Raw genomic sequence first — 13,696 nt, 5'->3', positions numbered from 1 at the left:
ATCAGTAAACCACAGCGAAATATTTCAGAGGTTTCCACCCTTACCCTCCTATTCTCAAATTTATAAAATGATTTGCAAAAAGGCAAGGATTGAGTTTTCCCTTTCTGGACAATTCGAGCCAAATCATGCTTATGAACACTTGCTTTTAAAACGAGACATTAAAAACAGGTGACTTAAGACCCCCTAGCTTATCAATTCCAATTCAGTTCCTCCTGCTCAGGCAACTTGCTGTAGCATGGAAAAATGGGCTGCGCTCTGGACAAACGGGGCAGGCCACATGTGCAGCACCTTCGCCCAAAGGCGGAAATTTCAGTTGGATGGCTGCTCACACTCTCCTGTTCTAAGAAAATGATTTTGCAGCCAAGGATGGCCCGGAGCTCCAAATGGCAACTTTTCTGATTCAAGGTCATAGCCCAGGAATTTAAGAGGCAATCAATTACTCTTGACTTTCAAAGTGAACCCTGGGCTTGAAAGGCACAGTGGCATCGAAAGCTGACGGCTAGTGACAACCCTGTGAAGTTCCTTGGGAGGGAGGGCGAGCCGTTCAGACACCTCGCCATCTGGACTGCACCACCTAGTGCACTTCCCAGATAGTAAATTTCCTGGCCTGAAGGACTATTTGAAAAGAACTTTTAACCAAAATGTTTTTTTATTAGCTGAAGTACTAAAAAAGTTTTGATTACTTTGATATGGAACACTACAGCTGTAAGGCTTAACCAACATCTGATCTTCAAGGCAATGTACATTTAAGAAAATAGCAAAATTAAAACAAAAAAAATCTAAGTCCCGGAAACATGGATTTTCCATTACAGTAGACACGAACCTTATTAAATGTACTGCTCTATAGCCTCTCCTACTACACCAGCAAATCTGATAAATATCAACACTATACTACACTCGAGATTGAACTGGTTTTGCCACCTGGAAACGTATCACATTTGTCGGTCTACTTAAACAGAAACCAGCTGAACAAAATGATATATGCACACACTCAGACATGCTGAAAACAGTATTTGAAGAACAGCCTCTCATTTTTTACAGTTCAATCTCCAAATTTTCATCTTTTTATTTATTCTCAAGGTCTGGGACACTTACCAATTGGTACACAGAATTCTGAAATAAAACTGCATGTGGCTAGAAAAATATACATCGAAGACATATATATATATATAAGTATATTTCATAAGAAAATAAAACTATGCACAAAATCACTTGTGCTCATTAATGCTGATCCTAACTTGTTTGACTTTTATAACTAAGCACCACCCTAGGAACACAAAGCTTTGAGAGAAAGAGAAAGCAAGCAAGCAACACTCTCTTTAACCCCCTTCCCACCCCAGTATTTCATTGTTCAGTTTTGCCAGAAAGTCCGATCACTCCCTGGTGGGAGAGGGCGTTTAAAATCGTCCACAGCTTGGGAGGGTCCTCACAGTTGTGTTGCTGCTCCCAGTGCAGGAGGAGTTCTTCCTTCCTTGGCAGTGTCTGTGTGCACAAGACGCAGTTAAAGCCTGAATGGGACCGAAGTTGGGGGGCGTGGGGGCTGGGACCCGCCCCCGCCTCGCTGGGTCCTGCCTGGGCTCCTTCAGCCTTCCTGAGGATTTCCATATCCTTCTGGGGATGAAGGCAGAGCTGCCTTTTCAGTTTGGGAAATGTGGGGAACTCCTCATCAGGGGGGCCGTGCTTGTTAAGTAGCTTTCTTCTTTCAGGATGCTGTTTCCAGAAAGGAGCAGCGTGTTTCACCAGGTCCTCCTGAGCGCCTCTGCTTCCTGGTAGGATCTCCTCTTGCAGCCGGCCCTGAATTTCCTCTCCATGGATGTAAAGTAAATGAAACTTGATTTCAGCCAAAGACTGAGCAGTGATCTGACAGCGGCCACATTTGATTTGCAACTTGACTTCATCTGCCTGGGTGAGGAGGAGGTCTTCTTCCAGGCTCGACTTGTTTTCCCTGAAAAGGGGGGGGAAATAAGGCAATAGAAGATTTCACGAAAACCATAACCGGAGCTTTTCCTCTCGGACACTCGCCTTCAGGGATCCAAAACACCCCCGCTGAGGAGAAGTTCAGGGGGGCGGGGGAAACAGCACCGGGGAAGCAGAAGCCACAGGGAACACGAGCCGTCACTCCTGCTTGGGGCCACCCGGTTCTTGAGCTCCCAGCGTCCACTGAGGGAAGGGGTGTTTTCTAACCTGTCTCTCCCCCAGGGGGGCTGACTACTCTTTGGTGACCAACGAGGTGTCATCAACTCAGGAGCCAGGTAGCAGCAAGTGAAGCATGGCAGGGACGCTGCTGGTTCGGCCACACTGTTGCCCTTCCTCACTAACCTTGAGCACGGAAAGCAGTGTGGACATTGTACCTGAAAATCAAAATGCACCCCAGGAGACTATGAAGAAGGGGTGGTTTCTTGAGGGAGGCCGCTATATGAGTTAAGGAAAGGCACAGATGTCTGCAGGTGGACAGGGAAGCCCGAAGAAAAGCAGAGAAACTACAGAAAAGCCGGGAAGAAACAGGAAAGGTGACCCTGACTTCATTCGTTGAATGAACGAATGAACGAATGAACGAATGAACGAACGTGACAGAGGAAGACACAACGGGAAAGAAAGTATCTGGAACAATTAGGACAATTAAGAATGACGAGAGGCAGAGCGTCTAACGTTAGACAGTATTTAATTTTCCTGGTGCGGATGAGAACGGCTTCCAGGGAAGCTCCCTGTCATCCGGCGGAAAGCGGGCAAACCGAGGGGCACTCCCTGGTGCACCCACCGCTCGCAGCCTGCTGGTCCCTGACACCCGAAGCCAGGGTCTGCACAGGGGGGCAGTGACCCGGGCAACGTTAATCCGGCCTGACAGGAAAAACTGGGCACGTGCAAAGGGTTGGGTCTGGGCACCTGAGGGTGTAGTCAGTGTGGGGCATGCAGAGTCCCCACCACGGGTCAGGCCGTATTCTGGGACAAAGGATGGGGTTTAGATATAAATCTGTGGCCAAAGGTTTGGGGACAGTTACTTTGTAGAGAGCACCGGGAACTATGTGCAGGACTTGACTGCTTCGTATTTCAGATGCCAAAATTCTCCCTCACTCTGTGGTCCCCAGCAGACCTGCACCTGGCCTTACAGGGGTGAGAGTAATGAAACACTGTCACTGCTCAGAAACCCAAGAGAAATGAGATCACTCTTTAGAGAACGAGGAGGAAGAGGCAGCCACCTTAGGAAATCTTCATCTGAGAGATGACACCTCGCCCTGTTCTCCAAATCCCAAGCGCCCTCCCTGCCGGGCCTCCGTCCCATGAGCACTCACCTCTCCACGGATCCCTCCGGCCCTCGCGCGCTCAGGCCCCTGTTCTTCGGCACGTCCCCCGGCGGCCTCTCCCCGGGGGAGGGCTCGGTGCTGATGACGACCCGGTGCACTTCTTTTAGATGGCCAAAGTAGACTCTGACGTGGCCGAACACCTTGGCGCAAAATTCGCAGCACACGAGTTTCTTGAGACGGTTCTCACCGTGGTGGAGTTTCATGTGCGTGCTCAGGCTGCCGGGCCGCACGTACGCCTTGCGACAGATCCGACAACTGTAAGGCCGTCTGTCCGTGTGTGTGTTCATGTGGTCCCGGAGGTGCTGTTTGAACTGGAAGTGGTGGTTGCAGACGTGGCACCGGTGCCAAGGCTTCTTGATGCCGGGGAAGCCATTCCGCAGCACAGAGCTGGGCTTCGCAGAGGCACCGCCATCCTGCCTCCAGCCCAGATACTTAGGAGTGAGTGAATTACCCAACAGAACGTCCTGTGCCAGGCTGCCGGGTGTGTGGGGCTGTAACGCACCTGCTGGAGAAGCCACGGGAGCCAGAGTGGGCACCACGATCACAGGCTTAGGCATAATGCTGCGGTATTTCTTCAGAGCCCCGGGTTTTTGGTCTCTGGATTCTTGGGGATCGGTTTTCACTCTTTCTTTACTCTCTTTACACTTATTAATGATACACTTCCTCCTTTTCCCCTGAAACGCCAACATTTCCTCCGGTACCTTTCGTTTACGTACTCTTCTCTTTGCCGCCCCGCTGTTCAGTTTTGCTTTGTGGCTGAGATCCAGCCTGGCGGCGGGACAAAAAACACTCTCGCAGGGACTCTGCTTTGACGACTGCAGAGCAGGTGTCTTGCCAACCATTTTGGTGGCTGCCTGAAAGCCTTCCGTGATGGAGGAGGTCTGATCACAGGCGGCCCTGAGCCCAGGCAGAGAACTGTCTGCGGTGGTAACCTCTGAGGGACCTCTGCACACCTCTGCTGTTCTCATTCTGGCGTATGGGAGGATCGGCAGTTTACCTTTGGGGACTGGAGAGATGAGCTGAACTGTGTTGCCAAAAACAGCTGGTGATAAAATGGTCATGGCTTTTGCAAGATCGACTTGTTCTTTCAGTTTTCCACTGGCAACGGAAGAAGGCTTACTGCAGGTTTTCCTGGTCGCCAAGTTTGCTTTCCCTGAAGTCTTTGCAAGGTCCTGCTTGGCAGAGGGCTCCTCTGGTGTGGACGGTGTCGGGGCGGCAGGAGGGCTCGGATCTCCACAGTCACTGGCCACCGGAGGTGGAGAGTCTCCGGGGCCACCTTGGTTGGCTGGTGGTGCCGAGCTGACGCCGGCTGGGGCTTGGGCTCGTGATGGCGCCTGCTCCAAGGGGCCGGCTTTGGGCAGGGGTTCGGGATGGTCAGGTGGGGTGGGAGACGTTTGCGTTTGGGCAGGAGGTATGCCACCACCACTCTCAGAGGAGCTCCGAACGGGTTTCTTTCTTGATCCTTTGTTGTTTCTTGGGGGTTGGTATCGGGGAATAGGCAGTTTAAGGTTTTCAGGCAGCGGTAGCCTGGGCTTCTGGACTGGCTGAGCTGAGGCAACGTGTGGTAGAGCGACGAGAGAAAACGTCCCCTCCTGTCCAGCAACCTGCATCAGAGCATAATTTTGGGCGGGCACCCCCAGGGGCTTGGCGTTGGTGGAGGGTCCTGGATTCACCTGCTCGGAGAGTGACGGGGAATGGCACGATAGCAGTCTGGACGTTAGGACTTTGGGCACGATTTTTGGCGCAATGGTCCTAAACTGACTCTTACTCTGCAAACCTTTCCCACTCTGAATCGTTCCAGAAGGGATGTGTGATTCGCCTGCAATGACAATACAATATAAAAAGTCACTCTAGTGTCCCTGTCCTACTGTGGAGAGTTTACTCACCGGCAGTGCGCTCCCAGGCCCACCCCGGCCCTTCTGGGGGGGTGAAATCCTGTGTTCCTCAAGACCCAGCCTTAAAGTCAACTCCTGCCCACCTTCCCAGGGGCTGATTAGTCTCCGCTATGGTTCCAAAGCCCCCAGGATAACACTGACCATTTTCCATAATAATTTATCTGTTTGTGAGTCCCTGCCACTCAACACAGAGCTTCTCGAGAGCTGGCCTCTGTCTTTCCCAAACTGTTTTCCACGAGCTCACCTTCTCCATGTACCTAGTTCTGGTTCCTGATCTCCCTTCCTGACCTCCCAGGCTGCAAAGACTCTCCTCTGGTATGTTCTGCTGTGCGTTTCACTTATTTTAGGGACACGTCTTGTTTTCCTGATTAAGCTGTGAGAGGGGAAAGCCTGTATTTAATCCATATCTGTATGTCCCACTGTATCTCCAGTGTGAAACAAGCGTTTCTTGTATCGAGCTCATTTCTCTCTCACTTTCAGGACACACCATTTGACCCACGGGCAGTGGGTTGTTTTGCACAGTGGAGGAAGGAATTCCAGACTGAATGCTAGCTTTGTTGCTATTTCCCACGTGACTTGTGAATTTCTTCTCACACCTTTCAAACTGTTTATGTGTGCTTTTGCAATTAAGTCACCAGCATTAAAAAGGCTGATGTGACACCTTAAAAAATGCTGAAGAAAAACAAAATGATACAAAATGATCAGATACGGAGACAACCTGAAAAATGCATGAATCACATAAAAAGCACCTGCTGGGACACTAATAGGAATAGTTTTAACTGATAACAGTAATACTTCCTACTCCTGGGATGTATTAGGTTAACGAAAGAGCAATTACAACTACTCTAAGAGAATAACTAAGGCAGCATTTCAATGCACCGCTTCTAAGAACTGAGTCATCTTTCTTTATTCCCCTGAGACCTCAAGGTCATCAGGCCTGGCTGTGGAAGAGCTCCCCTTTTCTAAGTGCCTCAAAATAGTCAAACTTCACTCCCACTCACGCTTATGAGGTACCCACGCCCCTCTAGGGACTGGCTATGACAGCCCCACAGCCCCTTTCTAAAACCTTCAGGGCCAGATGTATTTTGCGATTTACACTTTAAATTTTAGAAAAGTAGTAAGATGCATAAACCAACTGTTACGGAAACATCCAGCAGGGTCTGCAGAGCACTCAAATTAAACCTCTCACCACTTCTGTAAGTAAAACCGATGAGTATTCGCAAAACGATGGGACGGAGGAAGATTTTTTAAAAAAATTGTCTCACTTGGTTCAGGTTTTGCCTCTGAATGAATTTTGGTACCCAACTTTTGATAGGATTTTCTGTTTTCTGAGCTTTTGAGATTTCGGAGTTGTGGATAAAGGACCGAAGGGCTGTTCGGGGGATACCAACGACACAAAGACGAACGGCACAGTTTCTGCCTTCAGAAGCTGACAATTAAACCTTTTTAAATCAGCCCAGATTTTAATGTCTACAGTTATCAAAACTAACCATTTTAATAGAAAGTTGTTTCTTTTGGCAAAAATGACCCTCCTCACGTAAATAAGTAGGACAAGTAGGAATAAGGGTGAAATGTATACTGACCAGCTTGTTTTAGAAGGTCATCACTCTTTGGTGACAAAGAAGTATGTTAAAAACACATTTCACGTGGCAGCTTGCATTAGAGGAAGAAGCGAAAAGATGAGCACGATGGTCTGGAAAAACTCAGGCTGGGATAATTGTGTGATCTGTTGGGATCCTTTTTGGCTTTGTTTCCATGAAGTTCATGGGCAAACAAACAGGCCAATCACCTCACAACAGACTCCCAAATGGGTCTGTCACATTGGCTTCTTCTTCCTACATACTTTGATTTATTTTCTGGTTCTATATTTATGGCTTTTAAATTTAAATGTCTTTCATTTTATGCCTTATCTTCTCATTTTGTGGAAGAAGTACTGAAGTAAGTTGTAAAGAAATATGTTAAATCAGGATTGAGTTTACAAAAAGTTTGTTATTGAGAGCTCTTGGTTGCTTAAAGACAAGGCTTATTAAATAATTACATTAGTGATAATAATGGTCTTGGCATCTACACAACAAATTGATGAGGGAGGAAGAGGAAAGAAAACATGGGGTCCTTTAGATCTACTTCATACTCCTAACTAAGCACAGAAGAACTGGAAGAAAGGCTGCTTTGTCCCTCATCAGTCATAAATCCTCTTCAATAACATGTGACAATACTACATCACAGAGCGAGGCACATTACCTCACTCATTTGCTCAAAATTGTCCAATGGCTCTTTATCTCAGAGCTGGAGCCAAAGTCCTTGCAATGGTGTGAAAGGCCTCAGGCCATGCGGCTCCTGGGAACCTCTCTGACCGACTTCCTCCATTGGCTACCCTCCAGCCACGGTGGCCTCTTTGCTCTTCCTTCCAGGTGCCACACACCTGCTTCCTTAGCCTCCGCACTTGCTGTGCTCACTGCCAGGATGCACCTCCTTCCTCCAGATAAATCCCCAGTACTTGCTGCAGCGTTTCCTTCAAGTCTGGTCAAATGGCTTCTTCCCAAGGAGCTCTTCTCTGACCGCCTGAATTGAAACTACCCCCATTCTGAACTCCCTACCCCGTTTCCTATTGTAATTTTCTCCAGCACATTGGCTCCATCTCCCAGATTACATTATGGGCCACTGCCTGAAGTGGATCTCGTGAGGGCAGAGTCTATGTCTCCAAGGTCTAGAAGAGTGTTGGGCGTGTGGCAGAAATGTCATAATTATAATTACTTGTTGAAGTCATAAGTGGCAATTAAGTGATTCATGGCTGAAATAAAGAATTTACAGATCCAGCTTAGAAAACCGTCTTAAAAAAAAAAAAAAGGAAGGGGGCCACAGTTTAAAAGCAAACTTTAACTTTTCCAGGTTTTTAAAATTAAAAAAGGAGCGGATCTATGTCCAGAAAAAAAATTTTTTTCAATTTAATTTCACTGTCAGAATAAGAAACTGGGTTAGCATCATGATAAAACCCTTTAATATAAAGGGGATCGGTGAGGCCCGCTGACTAACCATCTGAGGGAGTAAGAGAGAACAGTAAATTATCCTGCTCGGGGACAAGATAACACAGAGCAACAAGCAAGCTCTGAAGAAGAAACTGCTTTTGAAAAAAACAGACATCCACAGAGGGGTAAAGTGGGGAATGAAGAGAGAAGAAACAACTGGAAATGGAAAAACTGAACCTCAGAGGCAGAGAACGGTGATGTCAACATGAAGAAGACCAGAAATAACAAAGACCAGAAGGTACAGCTGAAGCAACAACCTGTGGTCAAGGTCACTTCAAAGTCTCTAAAGATTTAAGTTGGGAAGGGGCTTCCTATTTTTTATGACCAAAGAAAGCAACCTTCTGACAGTGAAGGTTTCCAGAAATGAAACTAGATATACTTTAGAGAGCCATCCAAAAGGGAGCAAGCTAATTATGATGCATTTAAAGTTAATGTGCTTTGATTGATCTTCAGAAGTTTCTACGTTACAGTGGAAATAAAATCACACAGGAAGAACACTGTCATTCAAAGGAAAAGGAGGCCACTGTGATCCGGGAACAGAGGGAAGCCTTTGGCTCTGGCTGGGGTACGTGGCTGCCCCAGCGTGGGAGAACACCGAGTGGTGAGCAGCCCAGGCAGCCTGCAGCGACAGTCCAAGGTACCGCGTATGATGTCTGCCAGATGGAGTCAACTCTCAAGTTTGCTGCAATTCAAAGAAGTGGATCCGGGGGTAGAACCGTTGATAAGTTGTCTTCGTAATCAACAATTACAGGGTAACCACAAGAAATCTGTGGGGTGAAAGATAGGGCCTTACTAGATAAATGTAACCTCATCATGCTGGCCTGGATCTACCATGAAGTACGGACAAGGGCAGGGGTGTCCAGGAAGGTGGTGTGTTGGCATCCCTTTTCCCAGAACCATTATTGATGGAGTGACACGGAATGGGGTGATGCAGCAGAAGAAATGTAAGGCAGGAGAAAGAGGAGAAGGCCCCCAAAGAGAAGAAAAGTAACCTGTAGGAATTACTTAAGTATGTCCAGCAACAGGGACATCATAAAATAACCATCCAACCATCCAATGTAATGCTATGCAACAGTAAGATAGAAAGGTGAGCTAGATCGATCTGGAATATTCTCCAAGAAGTGAGATGTATAGTGTGCTATCACTTGGATTAAAAAAAAATAGTGAGGTACACACACAAATATATTTCTGCTATGCACAGAAGATCTCTGAAGGCAAGCAAAAGAAACTGGCCTCAATGGTGGCCTTTGGGCTGGGGGGTACGGGAAACGAAGCGGTCAGGATGGGACATATGCTTCTTTTCCACTGAACATTCCCTGTGCCTGGCACACAGGAGGTGCTCGCCAATATCTGTTGGATGAATGCAAGGAAAATGAAGTTTCCCTTCTGAATGTGTTTTTAAAACGGGTACCTTTGGGGTAAGTCACGGTGGGTAGGTATGTGTCTGCATAAATGTGTGTCTAGATTACACATAGAGTGTCTTCTGTTTTCTGTTTTCCTTGTCTTAAAAGGACAAGAATTGCTAACAATGAGGGAAGTAACCTGATAAAATTTGACAGGGCGTGCATAACTGTCCTCCAAAGTTAAACACTGAGAAGTACTAGAGCTCATTACTTCTGAAGGACAATGGAAGTCCTGACAATTGTTCCCGCAACACTGGGATCTTTAGGATAAAACGAGGCAATTTGCAATAAAGGTCAGTTATGCTAGAATAACTACAGGGTTTTTTTTGTTTGTTTGTTTGTTTTTTTTAGTAGTTTGAACAACAGGAGTCCTTAGAGAAGCTGAAAATGCCGTTAACTTTTTAAAACTCTAAAACATGAGGACAGCGTGACTGTAGGAAGTCTTTCTTGGCAATGCAGCCACAACAGTGGTTTGCTTCACACGCATTTACAAGGCCTCCACAGATGGTGTGATCTAAAAACCCTCCCCTGTCACCTACTGAATTATAGATCTCAAAGAACTGTGCACTAAATAATGAGAAGTAGAAATTTCCAGTGACATTCATAATTTCTGGAAATCCTGCAAAATTTCCCATAACACAGTTAAAGAGACTCACAGGACTCTCAGGCACTAAACATGGACTTTTATTAACTGAAAACATAAAAGGCTCACTCAGTAAAATTAATTTTGTGCAATTATACAACGTGAAACTTAATATTAGGATTTTAAATATGGGCAGTTTTTACTACATTAAGCGTATTAAAAATAACTTTTGCGAAGTGACATTTACAGTTGGTGAAAAGTTGATGGAACTATGGATTAAAGGAAAACATGGAGGTATGGAGTCCTTATTATGGGCTGGGATCTGTGCTCGGTCTTTTCACTGAGCCCTCACACAAATGTTGCAAGTAACTTATTGTCCCCTTTTCACAGATTAAGAAAAATGAGACTTGAGGAAGTCAAGTAATTGCCAAAGTCCACACCACGCAGATCTGTCCCATTCTGATTTGAAGCAGTGACCTTCCGCTCCTTCATTCTCCCCGCAAAGGGGCTACATTATAAACAAAGTTGTCCTAATTAACTACAAGATGTAATGCTATCTCTGGATTTTAAGGAGAGGGGAAAAAAAAGGGAAACTTGAAATAGAAATGGCTTGTCATACCCCAAAACTTTGGTTACCATTAAATGAGACTTTCTGAAAGCCCACTCATTAAAGAGAATTCATGAAAAATTAATAGTCATTTGAAGGTTAAAGCAGATTTTTTAAAGTTGAATTTGCCCTTACTATCCACAGGACTCTGACAAGTCCAATAAAGTTGCCAGATCCTACTTGTTTGGAGAAGGTACAATGTGTGTCTCCTCCTCCAACACCACCAAAGGACTGGTCTGATGGGCGTCGGTTGCAGGCAGAGACAGCAGAGGGAAGAAGGAGGGCTTGATGGTACTAAGTGCCGACATGAGAGCCAGCTTGATCACAGTCTCACAACAAGGCCTAGGCAATACTAAGTAAGACACAAGCACAAGGGCGGGTGATTCTGTAGATGACTGTAATCATCAACTCCCTCATTTCCCCTGGCAGAACCAAGGCCTGCTCTGTGGTTTGAGTGAAGTTGGTCCCCCTCGTCCCTTCGTTGGTTTGGACACAGTTCTATTACTCCATCTGTTTGGGACCCCAGGCCTTCTGCTGAGCATGGAGTGGGGAGTGGGCGGAAAGACGAGAGGCCCAGCTCTTGAAACGGGCTCCCCGGACCTAGGCTCAGAACACAAGTACTGCCAGAGTCTTAGCCACAAAAGAGCCAAAACTTTCAGATATTGTTTAGGTTTTAATTTTATTAAACTGAAAAACCCTATTTTTAATTTTATTTGCTGGCATCCCTGTTCTCCCTCTGCCATGGCTTTCAAATGATAAATTCCAGCTGGGGTTCAAACTGTTTCCCGAGATGGTCTCTGGTTAAAACAAATATGGTAAAAGCCTGGAGAAGTATGAGACAAAAGAAACAGCTCATAACACAAGGGGGCTCAACTTAATTTTGTTGAAAAACCTATAAACACATTGAGCCATTGCCTACCCTCTCCCCAAGGCACCGCCCAGCCTCTGCAGCAACAGAATCAACAGGAATTTCTTCAGCACTGACTACAGAGTGCACTGTAGAATGTGCTGGCAAAAGGCACAGAGTTGTTTTGTGTCTAAGGACTCAGGATGCCAAATATCATTTCTAGTCCATTTATGTGGAGCACTAAGAGTCCTAGAGTCAGTACATCTAGGGCCCAGATTTCAGGCAATCTGATACCATACAAAGGAAATAGGTACTTCCCCCATCGGGTATCTTATATCCAGAGTCCAGTTTGTTCTGCTTGCATACTTCCCTGCTCTGCAGAGCCACAGTCTCTGCTAACACCTTCTCCCCCCACCCCCCGCCGCCCGTAATAACACCCCCAGTGACAGCCAGGCACCCTCCCTGCAGCACAGGCCTGTGAGAGCTGTCCTGCCAGACCATGAATTCCTTGCCTCGCTTAGCAAGAAAAGCAATGCTTCCTTTCTGAGCACCGGAGTTTCTTTACTTCCTAGCACTTATCAAATACTTCACATGCACTGTGTCATTGAATCGCTGCAAAAACCTGAGTTAGAAATTTCTGTTAAGGGGCTCCTGGGTGGTGCAGTTGGTTAAATGTCTGACTCTTGACTTCAGCTCAGGTCCTGATCTGCTTGAATATTCTCTCCCTCTGCCCTTTTCCCTGCTTGTGCGCATGTGTGTGCTCTCATTCACTCTTAAATAAATAAATAAATCTTTAAAAAATAATTACTGCTAAGTACTTTTTATAGATCAAGATTTCGAAGCTGGTTCAGTAATGGTGCTGGTACTCAAACCCTAGCCCGGCGGACATGCTGACTGAGCTCTTACGCATGGTGATGGCCTCTATCGTGGTCACCAGTGAACACATGGGGTTTGGGGTTCAGACAGATGGGGTTTCAGCTCCTGGCTCTGTGTCGTGGCTTGGGAAAGTCACTCTCTGAGCCTAACTGTCCTCATTTATGAAATGGCGGAAGAGTATCTTGCTGCAAAGGTCACGGTCAGGATTAAATGAAAAAAGTACCCACGAAGGTGCCAGGATAGTGCCTACCACAGTTAGATGCTCAGCAGACATTAGTCTTTCACTTTCTCTTGACAAGAAGTATATGAGGTTCCCGACAGTTATTTTTGGTGGGAAGAAAAAAAAAGCACAAATCTTGAATGCTAATCATATGGAAATAGTACTGAATCCTTAAACTTACGATTCTTTTTTGAGAGGTAAATAAAGGAAAGAGGGAAGGAATGGCTATGATTTGTGAATAATGGTCCCAATAACACTGTAAAGCATTTTTTCTTTCACACGGCTCTCGGCTCTCCAGCCACCTCTTTTGGCAGCTTGACCTTCCCCACATCTCACCTGTCCAATCACCCCCTCTTCCTCCCTGCCCCCAAGTTTTCCATCCCAGTTGACAAAGTGCTAATCAGAGGAACAATTGTAGTGAATGGGAGTAAACATAGGTGCATTTTAAAGAGCTGTTCTACCGGGGACACTCTTCCCTGCTTTTGTTTCTATTGAGTATAGATGCCAATTGTTGTTCTCAACCCTGGCCAGGAAGAAAGCCACTCCCCTGGTAGTAGACCTTTCAGGGGTGGAGCTGAGCCCAGGTCTCAGTGGCCCTGGGAGGGAAGGGGCCTAGAGCAGAACTAGGGATGCTGGGCACACCTCTGCAGGACCCTGAGAGCAACAGCCGTTGTGATTTTGCATTTCAGGAGGGAAAATATCCTCTCACAGAGGATAAGGACAGGTCAACTGCAATTTTGAAAGCACTTTCTTGAAGATTTCAGTGTTTTGGTGATGGAATCATTAAGAAAAAAGTTAAAAATAGCTTAAGAAAAGATGGAAAGAAAAGGTGGGCGCCGTAAGAGGAGCACCTAAAACTGAATAAATTAGACATGTAAATGTATCAGGAAGCAAGAGGAAACAAGCATTCTTTATGGAAGAATTTAAAAGCCAATTA

The 13,696-nt window shown here is 46.3% G+C and overlaps 1 protein-coding gene across 2 annotated transcripts in view; it reads right to left on the bottom strand.

Moving 5' to 3' along the window:
* Positions 1–684: 684 nt before the first annotated feature.
* The window catches only part of ZNF438 (zinc finger protein 438), a 178,828-nt gene continuing 165,816 nt past the window's right edge, over positions 685–13,696 (bottom strand). For both annotated transcript variants that reach the window (XM_028120925.2, XM_088025764.1), the window contains exons 4-5: positions 3,291–5,121; positions 685–1,945 (exon numbers count right to left, since the gene is read on the bottom strand). In XM_028120925.2, the coding sequence (XP_027976726.1) occupies positions 1,345–1,945; positions 3,291–5,121 (2,432 nt within the window). In that variant the 3' untranslated portion in view covers positions 685–1,344. The remainder of the gene's footprint in view (positions 1,946–3,290; positions 5,122–13,696) is intronic.

Source organism: Eumetopias jubatus, unplaced genomic scaffold, assembly GCF_037043125.1.
Source record: "Eumetopias jubatus isolate StellerSeaLion01/CBP00866 unplaced genomic scaffold, mEumJub1_p1.0 scaffold_8, whole genome shotgun sequence".
Taxonomy (NCBI): Eukaryota; Metazoa; Chordata; class Mammalia; order Carnivora; family Otariidae; genus Eumetopias; species Eumetopias jubatus.
This window is presented reverse-complemented; position numbering and strand designations above follow the sequence as displayed.